The sequence below is a fragment of the Anomalospiza imberbis genome, chromosome Z (assembly GCF_031753505.1).
Source record: "Anomalospiza imberbis isolate Cuckoo-Finch-1a 21T00152 chromosome Z, ASM3175350v1, whole genome shotgun sequence".
NCBI lineage: Eukaryota > Metazoa > Chordata > Aves > Passeriformes > Viduidae > Anomalospiza > Anomalospiza imberbis.
The window spans coordinates 68,659,066-68,678,547 of NC_089721.1; the positions used below are offsets into that span (position 1 = coordinate 68,659,066).

Sequence of the window (19,482 nt, forward strand, 5' to 3'; positions counted from 1 at the left end):
TGATACAGCAGTATAGAATTTATTTTGAGCAACTAAAACAGGCTATTTTACTGACACATAGAGAAAGAAAAAAATGCTGCTGAAACCATGAACTTTAGCTTTCATTCAGTATTGGCAAATTCTACTTTTAATTTTCAAAAAGAAAATCAACCTGGTTTTTAATTTGCAAAATTAAAGGTGTGGAGTTCTGACATTCAAATAATTCTGCGATTTTCAACTTCAAAGTGACTCTACTACTCTTCATTTGTGTTTACTAGATACATTTAAACCTCAATTGTTTTCACAGTCACTTAAGCATCTGAAATCTGAAAGAGGAATGACAGTTTTTTCAGAAACTCTGTTTTTCTAATAAGTCATGCAAAATACAAGCAAATGTTAATATACACTCTTTTTTACAACTCAAGTATAAAATTCTCTGTTGCTATGAAAGCTTCTGCTATGTTCAGGTGGGATAGTTACACTGTTCATGAATTACGACTCTTCACAATTTTTGTTTTCAGGAAATAATACTGCATTGGTTTTTTTGATAAAGTAATAATTTCTTGCATGGCACCAAAAATTGTATTTATCAATACCAATCATCTTAAGATTCAAATTGGAGAGAATTTTCACATCATCTAAATTATCCAATGCTTTTACATTAGTTTCTAAAAATTAAGTCCCCTAACTTAATTGCCTTTTTGAATACTGATGAATCTGTATTATTACTGATGCTTTATCTCCTTTCTATATTTTTTAACTGCTGCTACCCTACGTTTCACAATTCCCTTCCCCATTACTTCCAAATCTTTATGTGCAGACAAGAATACTCAGAGGCATGAGGTAAAAGTACTCCTTAGGGCAGCAAAGGTAATAGTATAAATCATTTTCCTAACTGAAATAAAGGCTGATTGAGGAAGATTTTAGGTAAAGTTCTCCATGCTCATATTTATGTAACCACAATATTCCACTGTTGTAACAGAATGCATCTTCCCATAACATTGTCAGATGTTCCCACAAGAGCTTTTAATCTGAACACAATTTAGAGACATACCACAGATAAGTAAGAATGAAGTGTAAAAACATATTAACTCAGTATTATAAACAATTGTAAATTTTTTAAAATAAGCTAGCAAAACTATACTAATATCAGGCAAACAAACTGATTAAAGGCAGGGAAGCTACAGATACGGATCTATAACTTACATTACTTAACATTTACATCTAACAGTTACACTCAACAACACTGTATTTTTCTTACTTCGGAAAAAGTAATTTCAGAGAAAGTAATTTTGTTATTTTAGAAAAATTACAAAATGTTTAAATTTAACATATGAAATGTAACTATTCATAAGCTGTCAAGGGAAAGGTATGCCTTCATGATTAAGTTTCCACAGTATTCTTACTCCTGGACCTTATACATGTATAGTGCTTTTTTTACAAAAAGTACTATTTAGTCCTTATTCTGACAACATAATAGCACAATGCATTTTGTTCTTGCAGTCTGCAAGAACCTCTGAGTGACTAAGAGACTAGTCTCAAAGGTTTTGCATCAGTCTGAAATACTTACTGTCGCTGGGGAGGCACGCGTGGTGTGAGTCACTGTATGACCAGAATTTTCCATTGAATTGCCAATCAGATAGGTCCCTCCTGAGCTGCTAATGAGTTGTCCTCCTGTTACGCCCATCTGAATCCCTCCAGTGCCCACCATGCTATGAGACGAGACCACTGTTGTCACCTGTGCAGAACTTCCTTGAGTATCAAAATAATTTCCCCCAGTGTTTTGACTGTACATCTGGGTTTCTGTGTAAGGATAAGTTGTTGATCGGCTTCAAGAAAAGAAAATAAAAGAAAAGGAAAATACATTATTTGTATTTCATTTAGCTGAGGGTAATGTTATAACTCTAGAAATTGATTTACAAAAACTAAAATCAAATCAAATAAGATTGGCAAACAATCCTTGTCTCCTCAGAGAATAACAGCTAATCAAGTCAAAGATTTAAATAACAAACTCAGTGTCAATGGTAAGCCAAGTATCCACCAAACATTATAGAAAAACTGTCAGTCTTACACAAAGAGGAAGAGAGAAAGGAACAACAAAAATTGAAGGCAGGCACATATAGCTAATCTAATTATTAATATATTGCAAAATAATCTACAAAGCTCCGCATGCATCAACTTTTTTTTAATTTGACAATAGAATTTCAATTTCAAGTCAGATGCTATATGTTTTGCATAATGTGTAGTTTGCAAAGTTACAAACAAATCATACAAATATCAGCTAACAGAGTCCAATGCTCAAGAATCCTCTGTTGTCTATTATTTTTAAAATCACTGAAGCTCTTGACTGAAGCTTGAAAATAGTCTGCTGGTATTTTGGGAATTGCAGTTATTTTTACAGGGCAAATTCAAAATTAGACATAAATTAATGTAATGATAAAAACAGCATTTAAGAAATAAAACCAAACAGAACTATAACTTGTAAAACCGTCGCAAATATTAGAGAAGTTAAAGGAATGCAACAGTAACATCTTAAAAATAATTATCAAGTATGAAACATTTACATGTCATTAAACATTTCACCCTGATAAACTACTCAGCTACTGAAACCTTCTATCATGTCTTTCATGTTTTTATTTACTTATCTTGAATCATTATTCTTCATGTGTTATAAGCTACTTATAATTTTTGAATCTGTATTTGTTCCCACAAACTAAATTTGATATTTAACTCTATGTATTTCAAAATTATAAAGTAAATATAATTAATTATTTCAAAGACTGGATCTTTGTATGTTGACAAGCATGATAACAAGTAAAAATCAGTCAGCTTACCCAACCATTAATTTTCTTATTTAAGCATAAAAATCTGTAACATTTCTTGTAATCTACAGGCAATATCAATTTATACAGCATGTAACTAAACAAGTTTAAAAAAACCACAACAATCAAACAACAAAACCCTAGACACTTTTGTACAGAAACATAAGAGGTCGATGCAGCACTCATGTTTTATGCAATAAACTGATGATCAAGACACATATGCAAGAACCTGAAGTCAGGCTTTTCTTCCACTTTATCTATACAATATTCATTTTTAAATTAATATAGAGAAAAAGTCAAGGCAAGTTACTGGGTTTTTTTTAATTATGAAAACTTATGTAATATTACTTAATTAGTAAACAACAGATACAGAAATCATAATTTCTTCTTTACCTTCAGAAAAGCATTACTTCTAAATAATTGAGGAACACAATAGTACCTCACCAACAACCAAAGTCAGGACTTTTGCTCGGTTAACTATGGCTACAACAGTTTCTCCCTTCCCCTGCACAGACTGCCAGAACCTCCAAACTTAAGTTTCAAAATCTGAAATGTTTCATAAGCCTCATACTACCTTATTCCCTCTTACCTCTCTTTAAGCTACTTAAACGCTTTCCATTTTATTTTGAGTATTTCAAAAGCCTCAAGATCAGCTGCAAAAAACCCTGAAGCTAATCCAAAAGAAATTCATTGCAGTCTGTTGAAACCAAAGCAAAATAGCTCTTTTAGGGACTAATGCTCAAACAGACATTTAATCTATTAAGCTTTTGTTTGAAAGTTAAAATCAGTTGATCTTCGCATTACAATAACCTATGTATATATTGAGGTACTGTGCAGGTCCTGGTTAATCTGTTCTCTCAAGCCAAGGTATCATGTGAGGTACCCAAGGTACCTTGTGATACCTTAGGGATATTGTTTATCTTAGAACCTTAGGAAAGATCTACTGAGTTGTTAAGATGAGAAAAAAATATCTCTAAACGCTGCCACCTTCATCCCTAAATCACCTCCCCATGTGCCAAAACTAGATGTTTTGTGAGCATTTCCAGAGATGGTGGCTCCATCACACCCCCACATTGCCTGTTCCACTTCTTGATCACCCTTTGCAGAGAAGAAATTTTTTCTTAATGTCTAACCAAAGTGTCCCTTGGTGCACTTTGAGGTCATTCATCATGTGATGAGCACAATAACCACTAGCAGACTGGATGTTGCCTCTATCTTTACATCTGTGAACAGTGCTATGCAGCAGAGGACAAATGTAGGGAAATGGTGTGATGTAGGCTCAAGGGAAATAGTTCATGGAAATGATCACCAAGTGACTGACACTGTAATTTCTCTCACAAGAGGAAAGAAAAATCTTGGTATCAGCTGTCAGTAAGGAAAGTAATGAAAAGATAAGATCATTGTTGACAGCAAAAGTAGTCATGTCTAGAGGAAATACACTGTACAAAAAACGCAAGGAGAACAACTCTCACTTGCAAAAGTAGAATTGAATATTGGAAGCAATGTAAATCCTAGAGAATATTTCAAATTTTGAAGAAAATTTAGTCACAGATTTGCTGTGGAAGAGAAGATGAAATATTTGTTTGCTTTTACCTTGTTAAGGTATATCTGTATATCATATGTATCATCTGTAGACCCCTGTATCACACATAGACTCTAAATAAGGACTGATTGTAAGAGAGCACCTATTTCTGCTTATAATAGCACTCTGTATCAGTGTATCAATGGGACACATCAATGGGTCTGACTCCAAAATAAACACACTCTTCCATTTGGTCCAACAACCAACCAGGTTTTCTAGAACACCTGATCATTGGAGATGATTCAGCAAACCTTTCACAACAGAGTTCGACTGTGTCCTTAAAAGTGAGATGAAATTATTATTATTACATGCAATAATAATTGCAATTTAGCAAAGAGACATTTAATTTAACCAAAATTATTCAATCTGGAAATTAAAAATGCAGCTGGATAAGATGATGTTTTAGAAAGCAATTTTGAGAAATTATGTTTTTAGAAAGCAGACCTAAATATTTTAAGGTCATTGCACATGGTAACACAATCCTTTAAAAGTAAGTTGCAGCGAACAGGAAAATAAATTCAAATAAGGAAGTTATCTTCTATTTCTCTACAGCACTTGTAGCAAAAATATGTTATACTTTCTCAAATAGCCTGACACATATCATAGTCAGTTCCTTCCCACTGCAAAGGTAAAAGCTTTCCTAGCTCTCCTCTCCTTTAACAGCTGCATATAAAATCACACAGGGAGTAATCTCAAAGTTTTCTTGTTCTTTATGAGAACATATTGATGATTAACTCATGCCTGAGATAGCAGGAAGGCAACAGAACCTGATAGTTCCTACTACTGAAATACTGTGAAGTTCAGTGCTTACTAGAATGTGGCATTAGGAAGTTTACCAGTTACAAGTAAAATTAAAGTCTAAGTAGTTAGGCTGCAGTATCCTAGTTTCCAGAAGGCTGTGCAAACCAGATCATGTTCACCCTGAGAGCAAGCAACAAAAAGTCAGGCACTGTGTGAATTCAATTCAGATTAAGCAAGTCCAGAGCAGGTGCCTGATGTTAAGATCCCACACTAAAAATTAACAACACCAGCAAGAGTGGGACTAGCATTGCAAGGTACAACAATTGAAGGCATTTCCTGTTATGCATCACTGCTTGCTTACATGCATTTTATAATTATTTGCAAAATATAATATTAGAAATAAAAGAGATGGAGTTGTGGTATAAAGTTGTTTAAAATACTCTTGTTTTTTTGCACGTGAAAACAGAAAAGAATTAACTTCTACATGCAATAAGAGCCAGCATTACCATGCAAATCAATTGCAATGTCTTATCCTACATTACAGACTCTAATATAATGTTACTGAGCCCAACTTTTACAGACACTTCTGTCTCTTCAAAAATACTGACATTCTGAAAAATGGAGAAAAATAAAAACAATGGCAAAGAAAGAGTAAACTTTTTCTTGTCCTCCCTTAGTTTTCAGTGTGCACATGCACACATTGGAAATAATTTATTTCCATGTGCACCTATGACCAGATTCTACGTAAATATCCAATCCACTGACTACTATGTATGAGTGTTCAATCTTAGAAAACCTCCAAACTAAGAAATTCTTTCATGTCAGAACAATATCCTCAAGCTCTGTTAAGTCTTTAGGATAATTCTGTGGTCCTTAAACTAATAGAGAGCTTCACAGAAACTAAAGAGAAAATATCCTTTGTCTAACACTGAGAGAAGGCCTTACCACAGCCAGATTCTGGAGGTGATATATCCTAAGAAAAGGGAAGAAAAGGAAGTGCCATACACCCTGAGACTGTCACAACAAAACATGATACAGCTATTTAATTATAATACAGAGGCATTTATTAGTCATAAAAAAGGACTGAGATCTTCAATACTCAGTCTAGGACTATTTTCCACATGGAAACAAAGCAATAGAAGCACACACAATGCACAGCTACAGAAAACCCTGCAAGCCAGGGAATATAGCAAATGAAAACAAAGGTGCAATTCTATAAATTTTATTCTCAGGATCTGTAATTTAGACAATTAAGGAAACATTAATTACAAATTTCTAAAATTCAGATGAAGCACAGCAGACCTATAGTCCAAGAAATACGGTATTGCCACTGTTAGGAACATGTCAAAGGGTACATACTAAATGTGCAAGACCTCAGGAGTTGGGCTTGTCAGGCTCTCTTTGTCTAGGCTACTCTGTCTTAGTTTAGAGCTTTGTTCTAGCAGTGATTACTGAACAATTAGATAAATGTTACTTAATCTGTTTACATTTTATCTTAGCTTTCTATGATTGTGTGGTATGAAACCTATAATTAAAATGATGAGGCATTGCTCTGTCTAATAGACGTTAATATCAAATAGCTATTCTGTACAGGATAAACAATCCGTGACCCTAGATCAACACTGTAGCAAAGAGAACCCTGAGCTGGCATAACAGTATTCAAGAAGTATCCATTCTGGCAAAAACAGACCACATAAAACAAATTCAGATAAACTATGGAAATGGAAACCAGTGAATAATGGACAAGGTATAGACTGTGCTAGAACACAAAAATAGCTGCAAGTGGATACACTGTGACATCCTCACCACCCATCATACATTGTCCACACATAACGCCTGTGATAGTGGTAAATTCCTGTAACTCTCTCTAACTCAGACAGGAGCCATTCACCTTAGCATGCATAAGGGTAGTAAAAGGAAAAGGATAATGTCAGAGAAAAAGGGATAGATACTAGTAACTAGTAGAAAAATAGCAATTTTAACTATATTAATAATAATTATTTATCCATTAAGATTTTAATTAGGGTAATAGTAAATTCTTGGGTTTGCATAAATGGTGCACTTTGCCAACATAAACACCACAAATTGTTGTACAACAAGTTGGTGAAGAATGTGGTTTGGATCCAACAGCAATATCAATTTTTGCACAATCCCAGCAATTAAAACCCTCTTTCCTGCATCAGAACTACCAGGTAAATGGCTACATTTTATTCATCTGTTACAGTCTGTAAGAAGAAAGTTCAGGTCTAGTATGCAGAACCAATGGACTTCTTAAAATAGGTGCAGCAATAATAGTCTTAATATATTCTGAACAGCCAGGTAAGCCTGTACATGCCACTGCCAACAACAATGCACTTTTGTTTCGGGATAGTGACATGCTTGACAAGCAAAACTGTTGTTAACTAGAGACAAATGTAGATAACATAATTCAAATATTCCCATATCATACAATGTATGTGACAAGTTGTGGGCTACACCCCTTGTATAATTATATTGCCTCCAATTATAATAAAACCAAATAACTTTTAAATGTAGACAAATCATGATATAAAATGTGTGGGAAGAATTGTATTATAGGAATACAACAATTACACTTGACAAAGACTGTGAAACCTGACAAACATCTTAGTTTTATAATGCAAATAATTAGGCAACTTTTTCCTGATATATATTGTAACTGCGTCCTTTGTTGCCACTGTATATGGATATAAATCAGTGCTAGTTTGCAAGTGCTGTATTTTAAAATAAAGGATAATTCTTTCGCAGAATTGTAGAATGGTTTGCGTCAGAAGGGACCTTAAGGATCTTCTAGTCCAACTACCCCCACCATGGGCAGTGATACCTTCCATTAATCCAAGTTACTCAAAGCTCCATCCAACCTGGTCTTGAACACTGCCAGGGATACAGCATCCACAACTTCTCTGGACGACCTTCTTTGCCACTCTCTGAGCCAAGAATTTCTTTATAATATCTGTCTCATCTAATCTAAATCTCTCCTCTTTAAGTTTAAAACCATTGCCCCTTTAGCCTATCTTTATCTGTCTGTAAAAGAAGTTCCTCTCCTGCCTTTTTTGTAAGCCTTAAGTCATGGAAAGTCACAATAAAGCCTCTCAATCTGTCCTCATCTGTCCTCATAAGAGAGGTGCTCCAGTCCTCTGGTCATCTTTGTGTACCTCTTCTGGACCTGCTCTAACAGGTCCATGTCTTTCTAACTGCTGAGGAATCCAGAACTGGACACAGCACTCCAAGTGAGGTCTCATGAGAGCAGAGTAGAAGGCAATGGCTTTCATCAGTCATGCTGAGACAATTGATTCCAGAGATTCTCGTATGAATTAATATCTTCACCCTAACTATGGTTTGCAGACTTCTTATTCTGTTGCCAGAGCAGTACTGTTGCTTGATAGATTACAGAACAATCCTATATCTGATTCTGAGTTAGAATTAAGATTTTGATTTATCACAAAATATATCAAACATATAATCATAGGAAGACTACTCAAAATCTGGTGTATAAAAGCATACGGGAAATGTGCTTCACTATATAGAATCTTAGAAAAGTCTGAGTAGAAACACAGACTGGGTCCATTCTCCATCAATGGAATTACAATCTTTAGAAAGGCTAATCTTCCTGTGAGGATTGAACAACAAGTTGCTTGTCCACTACATTGCTGCTCACAACGACATAGGTAAGATCTTCTTTGTAGGAGGGAAAAACAATCTAGATTTGGCTCACAGGCTAAGAAGAGCTTTCCTCTTTTATATCTTGTTGACTGATTTTGCAGCAACTCACAGGGGGATTCAGGCACAGAAACACAATAAAAAACCGGGAACCTGAAGGTTCATACCAAGCAGTCTGTCACATCTGCTTCTGTTTTTCCCTTGGACTGTAGTAAGTAGTGTGGTACACTTTTTATACACTGCCAAAAGTCCCAAGAGCTACATAAGAACTTAAAAGTAAGAATGAAAAGATAAACTTGAAAAATAGCATATTTAAGAATGACCTCTTTTGGAGTCTAATAGGTTCTATCATGGTCACAATGACTTTATGCTGCTGTACATGTGGGCTGACTTTGGCTGGGGTAGAGTTACTTTCTTCACAGTGGATGGTATCAATGCCATTTGTAGCAGAAGTCTGAAACACAGCTGCGTACTAGCTACTAGGAAGAAGATAAATGTATCCCAGACAAAATCAGTACAACAGTGAAGTCAAATGCATATTTAAAATACATTGTTTAGGATTTACAAGTGAGAAAAAAAACAGAGAAGACAGTACACAAAAAATTAATAAACCAAAATGTGCTAGTAGAAATTACCAAAGAACACTGTCAGTGTTAGCATCCTAAATCTCTGAATCCAAATAATATTATTCTTTTGAACTCTTTTTGGATTACCATCAATAAATAAGTATCTTCAGACAATCAAAAAGCTTTCTAAATTGTACTTCTTAATAAAGCCAGTCAGAAAGCAAAAATGGTAAATGAAGAAATGACATTGAGAAGCTCCTTTCCAAGCATCACAGTCTACTTTGAAGTTAGAGCCAACTTCAAAGGTGGTGCTGCTCCAAGCCTGTTATTAAACTAGGCAATGTCCAGAGTTCAGATCAAATCTAGATTTTTTTTTTTTAGTCTTTATTGAAGAAAGAAACTTGATGATGTAAAAACTTGTTCAGGAAAGCAAGAAATAAACAATCATGTGAAAAAAGATTTTAAAGAAGCAGCAAATGAGACTGTTAATTTCCTCTGCTTTTCCTCATTCCTTTGGGAAAAAGAAAAAACTGATCTCATTTTAAGAAATACACAAATGAAATTACATTACTACTTTCTTTAGATAGCAACTACAGCTGCTGCACCTTTCTATCATTTGCCACTAGGATTGCAGCCAGGAAGACAGAAGGCCCTACCTTTTGTCCTGAGGATAGAAGTTATACAATATGTCTTTCAGACAGAATGTACCCATGAACTAGAAGATACTTTTTCAAACAACACTATGCCATAGAGGGTGCAACTAAAACAATCACAAGAATTCTACTTACACAAAACTTCTGCCTTAATAAAAACAAATAGTGTGAATTCACATTTTCATCCAAAAAGCTATTTTGACACTGGAAGAACTGTAATTGAACAATTTTTCTTTCTAAATTAATGTACAGTGGTTGATAGAATCTTACTGAAAATATGTATTTAACTTCACATTTTAATGAACATTAAAATTCTGACCATTTTCCAACTTACATAGCTCCATTAGTGTAGACTGTGTCACTTCCCTCCACATACTGAACCTGGGCTGGGTAGACATGCTGTACCTGTTGCACAGTCTGTACTTGCTGTACCTGAAAACAAGAAAACCAGAAGTTCAGGGTATCATAAAGAAATACCAATGCTCCAGTGCACTTAGTGGCTTCTAAATAATTTGGGATATCTCAGTTCTCAAAATTACTAAAGGTGTATCACAGCACTAGCAAAGAAAATTTTTGTTCTTACACAATATTTATGCTGTAAGTTTCGTGAACAGAGTGCTAACACTGAAGATGAACACTCAAACACATCTTCAGTGCCAAGGCATAACTGGAGAGCACAAAGATGAGATGAAGTGTATCTTTGGTTTGTGCCAAGCTGAAGAATTAGATTTACTACAGAAGAAAGTATCATTTCACTGCATTTATGCTTTTTCTTATTCTGTTTAAGTAGTAAATAGTACAAGCCTTAAAATCATAGCTCAAATACGTTGCAGTAGGTTTAGAAATAAATTATCTCATTAAGATGCTTTAGCTTTTGTTTAACTGGAGTTAAATTACAGTGATACAAGATTTTTTTTTGCAGTATACAGTTATGGGCAAAAACTCCCAGTTTGAGTAACCCCTTTGCAGGAATATTATCAGCTGTTAAAAACTCCAACACAACCTGGTTTTATTTCAAGGAACTAAACAACAAGAGGCAGCAAGGCATGGATTATCTTCACACGTATCGCTGAGGACATATCAACTGCTTGGATTCATATATTATTGCAGAAATGTTTCAAGTTATGCAAATTTTCTCTCCAATCCTAACTTTTGGTCTTCTGCTGCTGTAAAGATGAAGAATTTAATCTTTTACACCTTCCAGCTTTCAGAGAAGCCATACTTTGGTCCAAGAGCAGTCCAGAATCTAAAACATGCTAAAGGACTTACTGAAACTTCACAATTGACACAATTTTACCCAAGGAATTGAATCAAGAAAGTATCAATGCACTTATTTAGCAAATAGATTTAACATTAGGTGACAATAATTTTTCTCGTATTTATTGTTATAAGGCTACTTCAATCTAAACCATTTGGTTCTAATGACTGCAAACACCATAGTCCCAGATCAGTCTGGGTTTCATGCATTTGATGAACCCACTCCAAGAGCTCTTTAAAAATATCCTTATCTAATACTTTCATCTGTGTTGTGTTTTAAAAAGTTCTGCAAATAAGCACATTTCCTACTTTTCCATACTTTTCCATAACTCTGACTTTGAAACAAAAATCTAGATTTTTACAGAAGCATTCCCTTAAGTTGACAGTAAAACCCAAAGTCTGAAAAAGAGAGAAAACAGACAAATTTTAGAATGCAGCTATATTACCATGATGAAAAATCAGATGCTTCTGTCCACTAACACCAATAAGACAGAACACGATGGCTAAGATACCTATTAAAATCCAAACTTTTATGATTTCCCCCATGAATCATTACATAAATTGAAAAATACACCTGAAATACAATTTCTCAACTCCAAAAAGTATACTTTGAACATGTCTGCTTAATTATTAAGGCAAAGTGTGTACATTTCTTCTCCTAACAATATTCATCTCCTATTCATCTTCATCAACAATATTCTTCTCCTAACAATATTCATTTATTTAACAGAAAGGTTCAGTTCTCAAAGTAATCACAAAAAACTCTAATCAAAATTATGCACATTACTAAGACCTTAGAAAATTCTTTGAATTAAAAAATAGGAATGGCTGTATTGTGCAAACGTCTTCCAAAATGAAATTATTTCTATTTCCATCACTTTTGACTTCATAACTTAAATTTATTCAAATCATCATTTCATGGAATGGGCTTGATCCAAATCCACTGCAAGAAAGACCTGTAAGCTTGTTATTAATCTGTACCTCTGAAAATTCAGATCTACCAAACTCTGACAAAACGACCCACTCATGCAATAATTGGCCAAAATACGTATATGTTTTATTGTGAAACACATATGCAACTTACTGTGATATTTTTTAAGTTTAACTGTAGGCATATTTCTTCCTTTTGGGTGAGTCAATTCTATGACCTTCAATCAATGGGAGAAGGGGAGTCGTTGATCAGTCTATTACAGAACACCAAACGGATCTACTTGACCTATGCTGTGAGAAAATATCTTGAAAATGGGCTTTGTTCTTAAAATCAGTAGCTTGTCACCTGACATGTAGTGGATATGCCTCATTTTCTCTCTCAGTAGCACAGCTGGGGAAACACTGTGGAAATGATGCTGTTGTCAGTATCAATTCCATGTTCTCACCCAACTACTCCCAAAATGCACTTTGTTCCCTATTCACACACACTGAATATGGCTTAGTTCCTATTAAAAATAACCCATGCTATTTTGCTGTTAATAAAGGAGACATGGTTTTCTCCCTACAACCTGCATACACTGGTAAAATGGAACTCTACATTGTGTACAAACACAGCATTAAAACAGAGAGGTCACGTTCCCCTTCTTTATAAAGCATTATTATATCCTCACATTATTCTTGAATACAAGCTGCTACCCATTTCAAAAGCATCAGATTCAGCAACAGTGCAAGACCGTTCTGTCAGAACTGAGATGACACTGCAGGGACAAAGGGTGTACACAGTCCATCAATGTTTGCTGTCTATTGGATAGGAAACTGAAAAATTCCAAAATGTGTTTCTCTTCTAATATGGAGTAAGAACAACAAAAATTTAATTTTCCATAAAACAAAATACCAAAATCTGTTAAAATTAAAATTTTCATTGCTTAATTTCAATTTTCCAGCAGTTTTAATGTAAATTCTCTAATAGCCTGACATGTAGTACTACTAGAAACATTAGGACTGTTTATACATAGAAAGTAATTTAATTTTTAAACCAACATTTAAGAATGGATATGCTAAAGTGCTATTAAACATTTTACCTACTTTTGAAAATCAAAATGTTTTTCATTTAACACTGAAGTTCAATACTAATGGGGCCACTGAATTTTTTTTTTCAATATAGTAATTTAAAAAGTTTACAAAAAAACTGCTTCAGCTTCTCTGAAACTCAGGACTGCTACAGTTAAATTCATTATCCTGCCAAAGGGAGCTGTAGTCACTACATGGTATTGCAATGTACAAAGAACTTCTGGGTGGGTAATGTTAGAGGCAAATATTTTTCCTGTGAAGGAAAGTAAGGAGCCTTTAGGATGGCCTTGTATATGAAACCTCTGCCATGATGAAAGTCTTTGTTGTATGATATTTCCAATACTAATTTTATTTCCTATTTTATTTCATTTTAATGAGAATTAAATCTAGTGCCTCTGAATCTTCTTTTTAATATTCAACAGAAAGAAATTAGATATGTATATTTACACACTATGAGCACACAATTATTTGAGAGAAGTTGGTTATGAGGAAACAAAACACCATGGAAAATTGCAGAAAATATGAAAAAGGTGGCTTTTTTCTTCACATCTGTTTTATTTACCATTATCTTTTCACCTTTTATTAAGTTGTTAAAGGAGTGCTATCAGCTGTGTCACATAGTTCTTGGGGCAGAGTAGAAACTGTTGACTATTCTTGCAGTGTTTTCCAAAGGCCTAAAACTAAATGGCCTTCTTGTATTAAAAAATACTCCAATAATTAATTGAAATGGGCTTAAAATAGAAAACACAATAAAATATTTATAAAACAGCAACAGTATGCAAGTTCAAAAATTATGTTCTAGGGTGGGCTGGTGAAATAGACATGGTAATTTTCATTATTTTCTGGCTGGAAAACAGAAAATTAACAAACTTGTATAGCAATACTAGACCTTTCATTCCTCTTGCTTCAGTGACTCTAGTCTGAAATAAAAACTGGAATAGGATTAGAAGCAAGGAGCTGAAATGTCGCAGGACAAGAGGTGAATGAAACTTATTTCAATATACGTGTGTAGTTACATTTACTCGCTGAAGAAGAAAAAAAAGGCAAAAATAAATTGTATTCTTAATTAAACTAACTCAAAGGAACAAAGGAGGGACTAAGTTATATTTTATCTATGAAAATTTGTCAACAAAAATAAAGTGCATAAAAGCATACTGAAATGCTGAAATCACACTGAAACATGAATCAAAATGTAAGAGTGAACGCTTTCCAATAAAAAGTGCTTCTGTTCAAAATACTACTAAGCAAAGACTAGAACAACAGAGCAATATATGTATATATAAGGGTTCTTAAATTCCATTTTAAAAAGAACTTATAATTATCCACTGTGTCTTTGCAAACAGCTTGGATGTGAAACCATTTTCTGTCCTTGGAGATAAAAATAATTTTTTCCTTCATTAGTATGGATTACCTTTGGCAAGTAACATATAAATAGCACATGCTGTAATATTCTAAGCACATTCATATTTATATAATGTCTAATGTCAGCTCATGATTATTTGTTTCATATGCTAAACATGATTTTGCATTAGGAGCAATTTTGATTAGCAGAAGTCTGCATCTCCAGTTAATGAATGATAGAATGCTTTGTGAATGTGATGGCCACCATGACTGTGAAGAAATGCTTTGCTCATCTTCAGATGCATGGATATATTTTTACGAAATAGCTTAATTTTAGTTTTATTTCTCCAATACTTCCATATGACATGGCATAAACTCAAAAGTGAGTTGAATTTTGAATCCTTAGAAGCTTACTGCACTGAGCTGAAGACTGCCTGTTGAAAAAGCAATCATATATTAATGAAAAATCCCTTCAAGGAAATTCAAAGAAACAGAAGACTAAGAGAATTTCTTAGGCTATTTAAACAGAATTTAATTACACTCCCACTTTTTTGGTCTTAGTGTTATTGCTTTTTGCCTCTTATTCCCCTCTATTCCCTCTCAGCAGTGACTTCCGCTGTGTTTCATGAAATCAGTTGCCACTAGAGCCACTTCTGCAAGAGGAAAAATCCAGGTTTTCCTAAATGGTACCTTTATTGTTCCTATTCTCAGAGCATTACAGCAGACTTTTATGAGCTGCATATTTATACCAGCTATGTGGGAATTAGGGATTTGTTTTAGCCAGAAATATTAAAAGTTACTCATCTGTTGACTGTTTTTTTCAAAAGACAGGATGCCTGAGTATTAACACAGCTGAAGAGAAAAGGCTCCTAGTCTACCCTTCCACTTATTCTGCTTGCTCTTCTTCAGGGCAAAAATATTTCATTTAAAAAAAAATGTAAATTTTTTGTGCATATAAGAAACATGATGTCATGAAATCAACCCCAAATTAATGCAATCAGGCAATGCCATTTAAATATGGTGCACATACAGGAATAGAAACTTGGGAAACAGAAACTTCCCTAGAAAAATGAAATACTATACATTTAATATTAATTAAAAAACAAATTCATCTAAAATTGCATTATTCACTAGAAAGTAGTAATATATTACTGCAAATCATGATATGGAAGTTTCAGCTTGCATTGAATTGTTCTATATACATGGATACTCATGTTAGAGTATCCTTGAATTTAACAAAATCCCAGAAGTGTCCCATTGTTTTTAGCAATGTATATTCACAAGAAAATATAATCAAAATTTGAATATTCAGACATAATTTGCATACAGCTGAAATCATTAAGCATGTCCATTATAAATCATAGGAAAAAAGAAACCATATTTTATATACTCTTGCCTAAAACATTCTCTCCAGCTTTCAACATTGGTAACTTTGGATGTATAGAAATATGAAGTCCTCCCTCTGCCATCAAAAGAATGTCTTTATTAAAATAACCATTACAATGGCTCTTTCTCCTAATTTTCTTTAGGCAAATTGACTTATTCCTACTAAAGGTACATAGAGGCCTTTGTACAAATTGGCCTACACTTCAGGCTAATGCAATCTATACACAGGTAATTCCTCAGGACAGATCATACCTGCAATTTCCTCAACACAGTGATTGTTTTTATATGTGCTATTCTTTTTTTTTTTTCAACCCTAAAATTGAAGTTACCTATCCCACCTACATTCTTCATCACATTTTGCATACCATATTCACATTTTCACCCTTCCCTTTTTCCTCACTACTTCCATAATCTAATCATCTCTCTCTACACATATCTCCCATACATATGTGTTTCAATCACTGCAATACTGTCTGCATTGGACTTCTAAACATTCTTGTTGGATCTTTAATCCCCGTTCCTTTAGATTTCTTTTCTCAAACATTATGCTGATTATACAGTCAGTGTTAAGAGACAGTCAGAAAAGTATAATTTATTATGACCACAGGGAAAAACAATACAATATAATGATTGTGTATTCAATACAAGGTGATACTCAGAAGTAGCAGTACTAAAGGAGACGTATGTAAAGGTGATGAGGAACAGTTTTGCACACTCAGATAGGGCAACAAAATTACTGTTTGCTGTTCTTATTAAGGTATAATCAAAGAAGGAAAAACCCAATCTCATCCTTGGCTTCTATGTTTTGACACGTGTAACATTATTAATGGACAACTAGCATTACTTTAGAAAAGATACAGACAGTTGGTGACAAAGATTAATGCATAATTTATGTGAGGAAATATGTTAAGGAAAACTCCCAGTCTGACCATTCATGAGACTCTCTGGCAGTTAGACTCTCAATGCAGAGACTTCAACTGCTGGGCCTGAGATCCCTTCAGTAGGTACCTCCAGTCAACAAACAAGGAGCCAATTCTATCCTAGAAGTTTTCAAAAAGGTAGAAACTTTGCAAAAACAAAGTTTACAAATACCAAAGTCCTGCTTATTCTCCATTTTTCTGTACGAGTAGAACACAAATGCATAGAACCTGACCTTACAGTTCAATCAATACAAATACTAGAACGGCTATAAAGTATCCCACATGGCACTAACTGGTTACCAGTTTTCAGCACTGACCAGCACTTCACAAATTCAGTACGTAATATTAGACCATTGTATGTACATCTGATATGCGGAAAATAAGCAACCATGTAGCACTACCAAACTGCCATCTTGTATCTGAAAAACTGAAATACAGAAATAGCAAGGAGCAAGTAATATAAATGACGAGTATTAACATCTGTCATTAAGAAAGAAGATCTAAATCAAATAATAATCCAGACTGTATTTCACAAAGGAAAAGAGTCTTGCACTCAGAAATCTTACAAAAGAGTTATAGACAAATCTCCTACAAAGTTCAATCATCGTACTATAGCAGTGAAACTACAAGGCACTACAAACTGAGTCTTGACAACAGGAAAAAATATAAGTGAAATGTATGAGCCTGTGAAACACATATATAAAAATGCCCTGGAATTTAAGAACTTAACAAATGCTGAAGAGTTTAATTTAGAGAGAAGTGCTCCACCAGCACAGAAATTAATGGCACTGTTTAATAAAATATGTCTAGTTCTCATAATACTGATTTGGAAAATGGGAAGTCAAATTTTGATGAAAAATATCAAATGTCATCTAGAATACCCATCACATAAGCAGTTAATTTCTGTGTTTTCTGGAAAAGTCCTAGACAGTCATCATGGCTTTCACACTGAATCTCCATTTTCTAACTCCATACTTTTCCTTTTTATCTCCCCATTTTTTTCTGCCTCCATTTCTTCCTAAAGCTCATGGGTGTTGCATAGGAGTAACCACCTCATGTAACACAACAGCGCATTGCACTGGCTGCTACACAAATCTTCTTCCTTTGCTGGCACATTTACATTATGAGTTATTGACTGTCATATCACAAAAACTTTCATGACATTGTGAATATATCTGCATGCATTCAGGTCTAGAGATGCAAAGAACAGTGCTTTTCATATTTACATTTGTTTTGTACTTACTTGGACATCCAAACAGATGAAGAAATGATATAGTCAATAATTTCAGAAACATATGCATTATTTAAAGGAAAAAACGTAAATATTCAGTAACATAAAGCAAACTTCTGTGAGCCAACTGCATGAATTATATGATAAATAACAGCTAGAATCATGTATGAGTACTACCAGAGCTTGTCAGATGCTCTAGTAAAAGAACAGATCCTGAAAATAGCTTGCTTTTCTCTGGTTATTTTAATTCCAGCAAACTAAAATCTATAAAAGCAGAGCAAAAGTTCATTTAGCAGTCTTGCACAAAACCAAGTTCTTAATTGAATTGTAAAGAACTGTAATTGCAAATTAGGATTTTAAAAAAAAATATTTTCAAAATTAACAGCCACATACCTGTTGTTGAACTGGTACTTGCTGTACCACCTGTGTGGGCACTGCTGCCTGGCCAGCCGCAGATGTCTGTAAAGTCACAGTTGAACCTGTATCCGCCCCAGTCTCTGACGTCTGCATTGTGATCTCTGAATAAGATTAAAATATAAAATCCAAAAGTTAGTGCATAAATGTTTTTATTTTGCCACTTACATTAGCACACTAACTTGTCCCTTATTTCTATTAATATTTTAAAATTAGCTAATACCAATTGTGTTATGAGCCCAAAGATTTTTCCCCCTACTAGCACAGAAGTTTGTATAAATAGAGTTTTATGTTATTTTTATCTTACTTATATTTGAAATATTTTTGCTTACATATAAAAAAATGTGTCACTTCTCTGAGCTTTGTCCCTTTAGGAATAAGTCAGAAAAATCAGCAGCAGATCTCTCAGCTTGTAAATAACTGGTCAGCATTCAAAACCATTTTTTCTCTGTCTTACTGAATTACAGTAAAATCTCTATGCATTCAAATTCAAAGTTGAACTTGAATGAAGGCCTCTTCTCTGGAAAGTAACCTCTGAAAAGCATTTAGTAAGTCACAGCTAAAAAAACACTCAAATAACTTTCTTCATTAGAAAGCATTAAAGCAATTATTAAGAATTTTTTTGACTCTAAAGCCATTTAGAAATGGTTAGACAACTGCCTATGATCATGGCCCTGATGTTTAAAGGGAACAACAAAATTTGGGTAGAATAAAGAAATGGTTCAAGAATCAAGGAAAATGCCTGACAAAGAAAACTTATCAGAAAGACAACCAAGAATGACACACCTTCATATGAAACATATGAAGTTTGTGAGCTGCAGATTCCTCAAATTTGCACAGCCAAATTGACAATACAATTAAATGGTGACAAACCAAAATGAATTCAAAATCGTGAATCAGCCTTTTATTTC

The 19,482-nt window shown here is 34.0% G+C and overlaps 1 protein-coding gene across 3 annotated transcripts in view; it reads right to left on the bottom strand.

Moving 5' to 3' along the window:
- RFX3 (regulatory factor X3) overlaps nucleotides 1-19,482 on the bottom strand; it is a 118,782-nt gene that overhangs the window by 44,838 nt on the left and 54,462 nt on the right. For all 3 annotated transcript variants that reach the window (XM_068176837.1, XM_068176838.1, XM_068176839.1), the window contains 3 exons: nucleotides 18,551-18,675; nucleotides 10,356-10,453; nucleotides 1,550-1,808 (listed from right to left, as the gene is read on the bottom strand). In XM_068176837.1, the coding sequence (XP_068032938.1) occupies nucleotides 1,550-1,808; nucleotides 10,356-10,453; nucleotides 18,551-18,667 (474 nt within the window). In that variant the 5' untranslated portion in view covers nucleotides 18,668-18,675. Of the gene's footprint in view, nucleotides 1-1,549; nucleotides 1,809-10,355; nucleotides 10,454-18,550; nucleotides 18,676-19,482 lie in introns of those variants that run through there.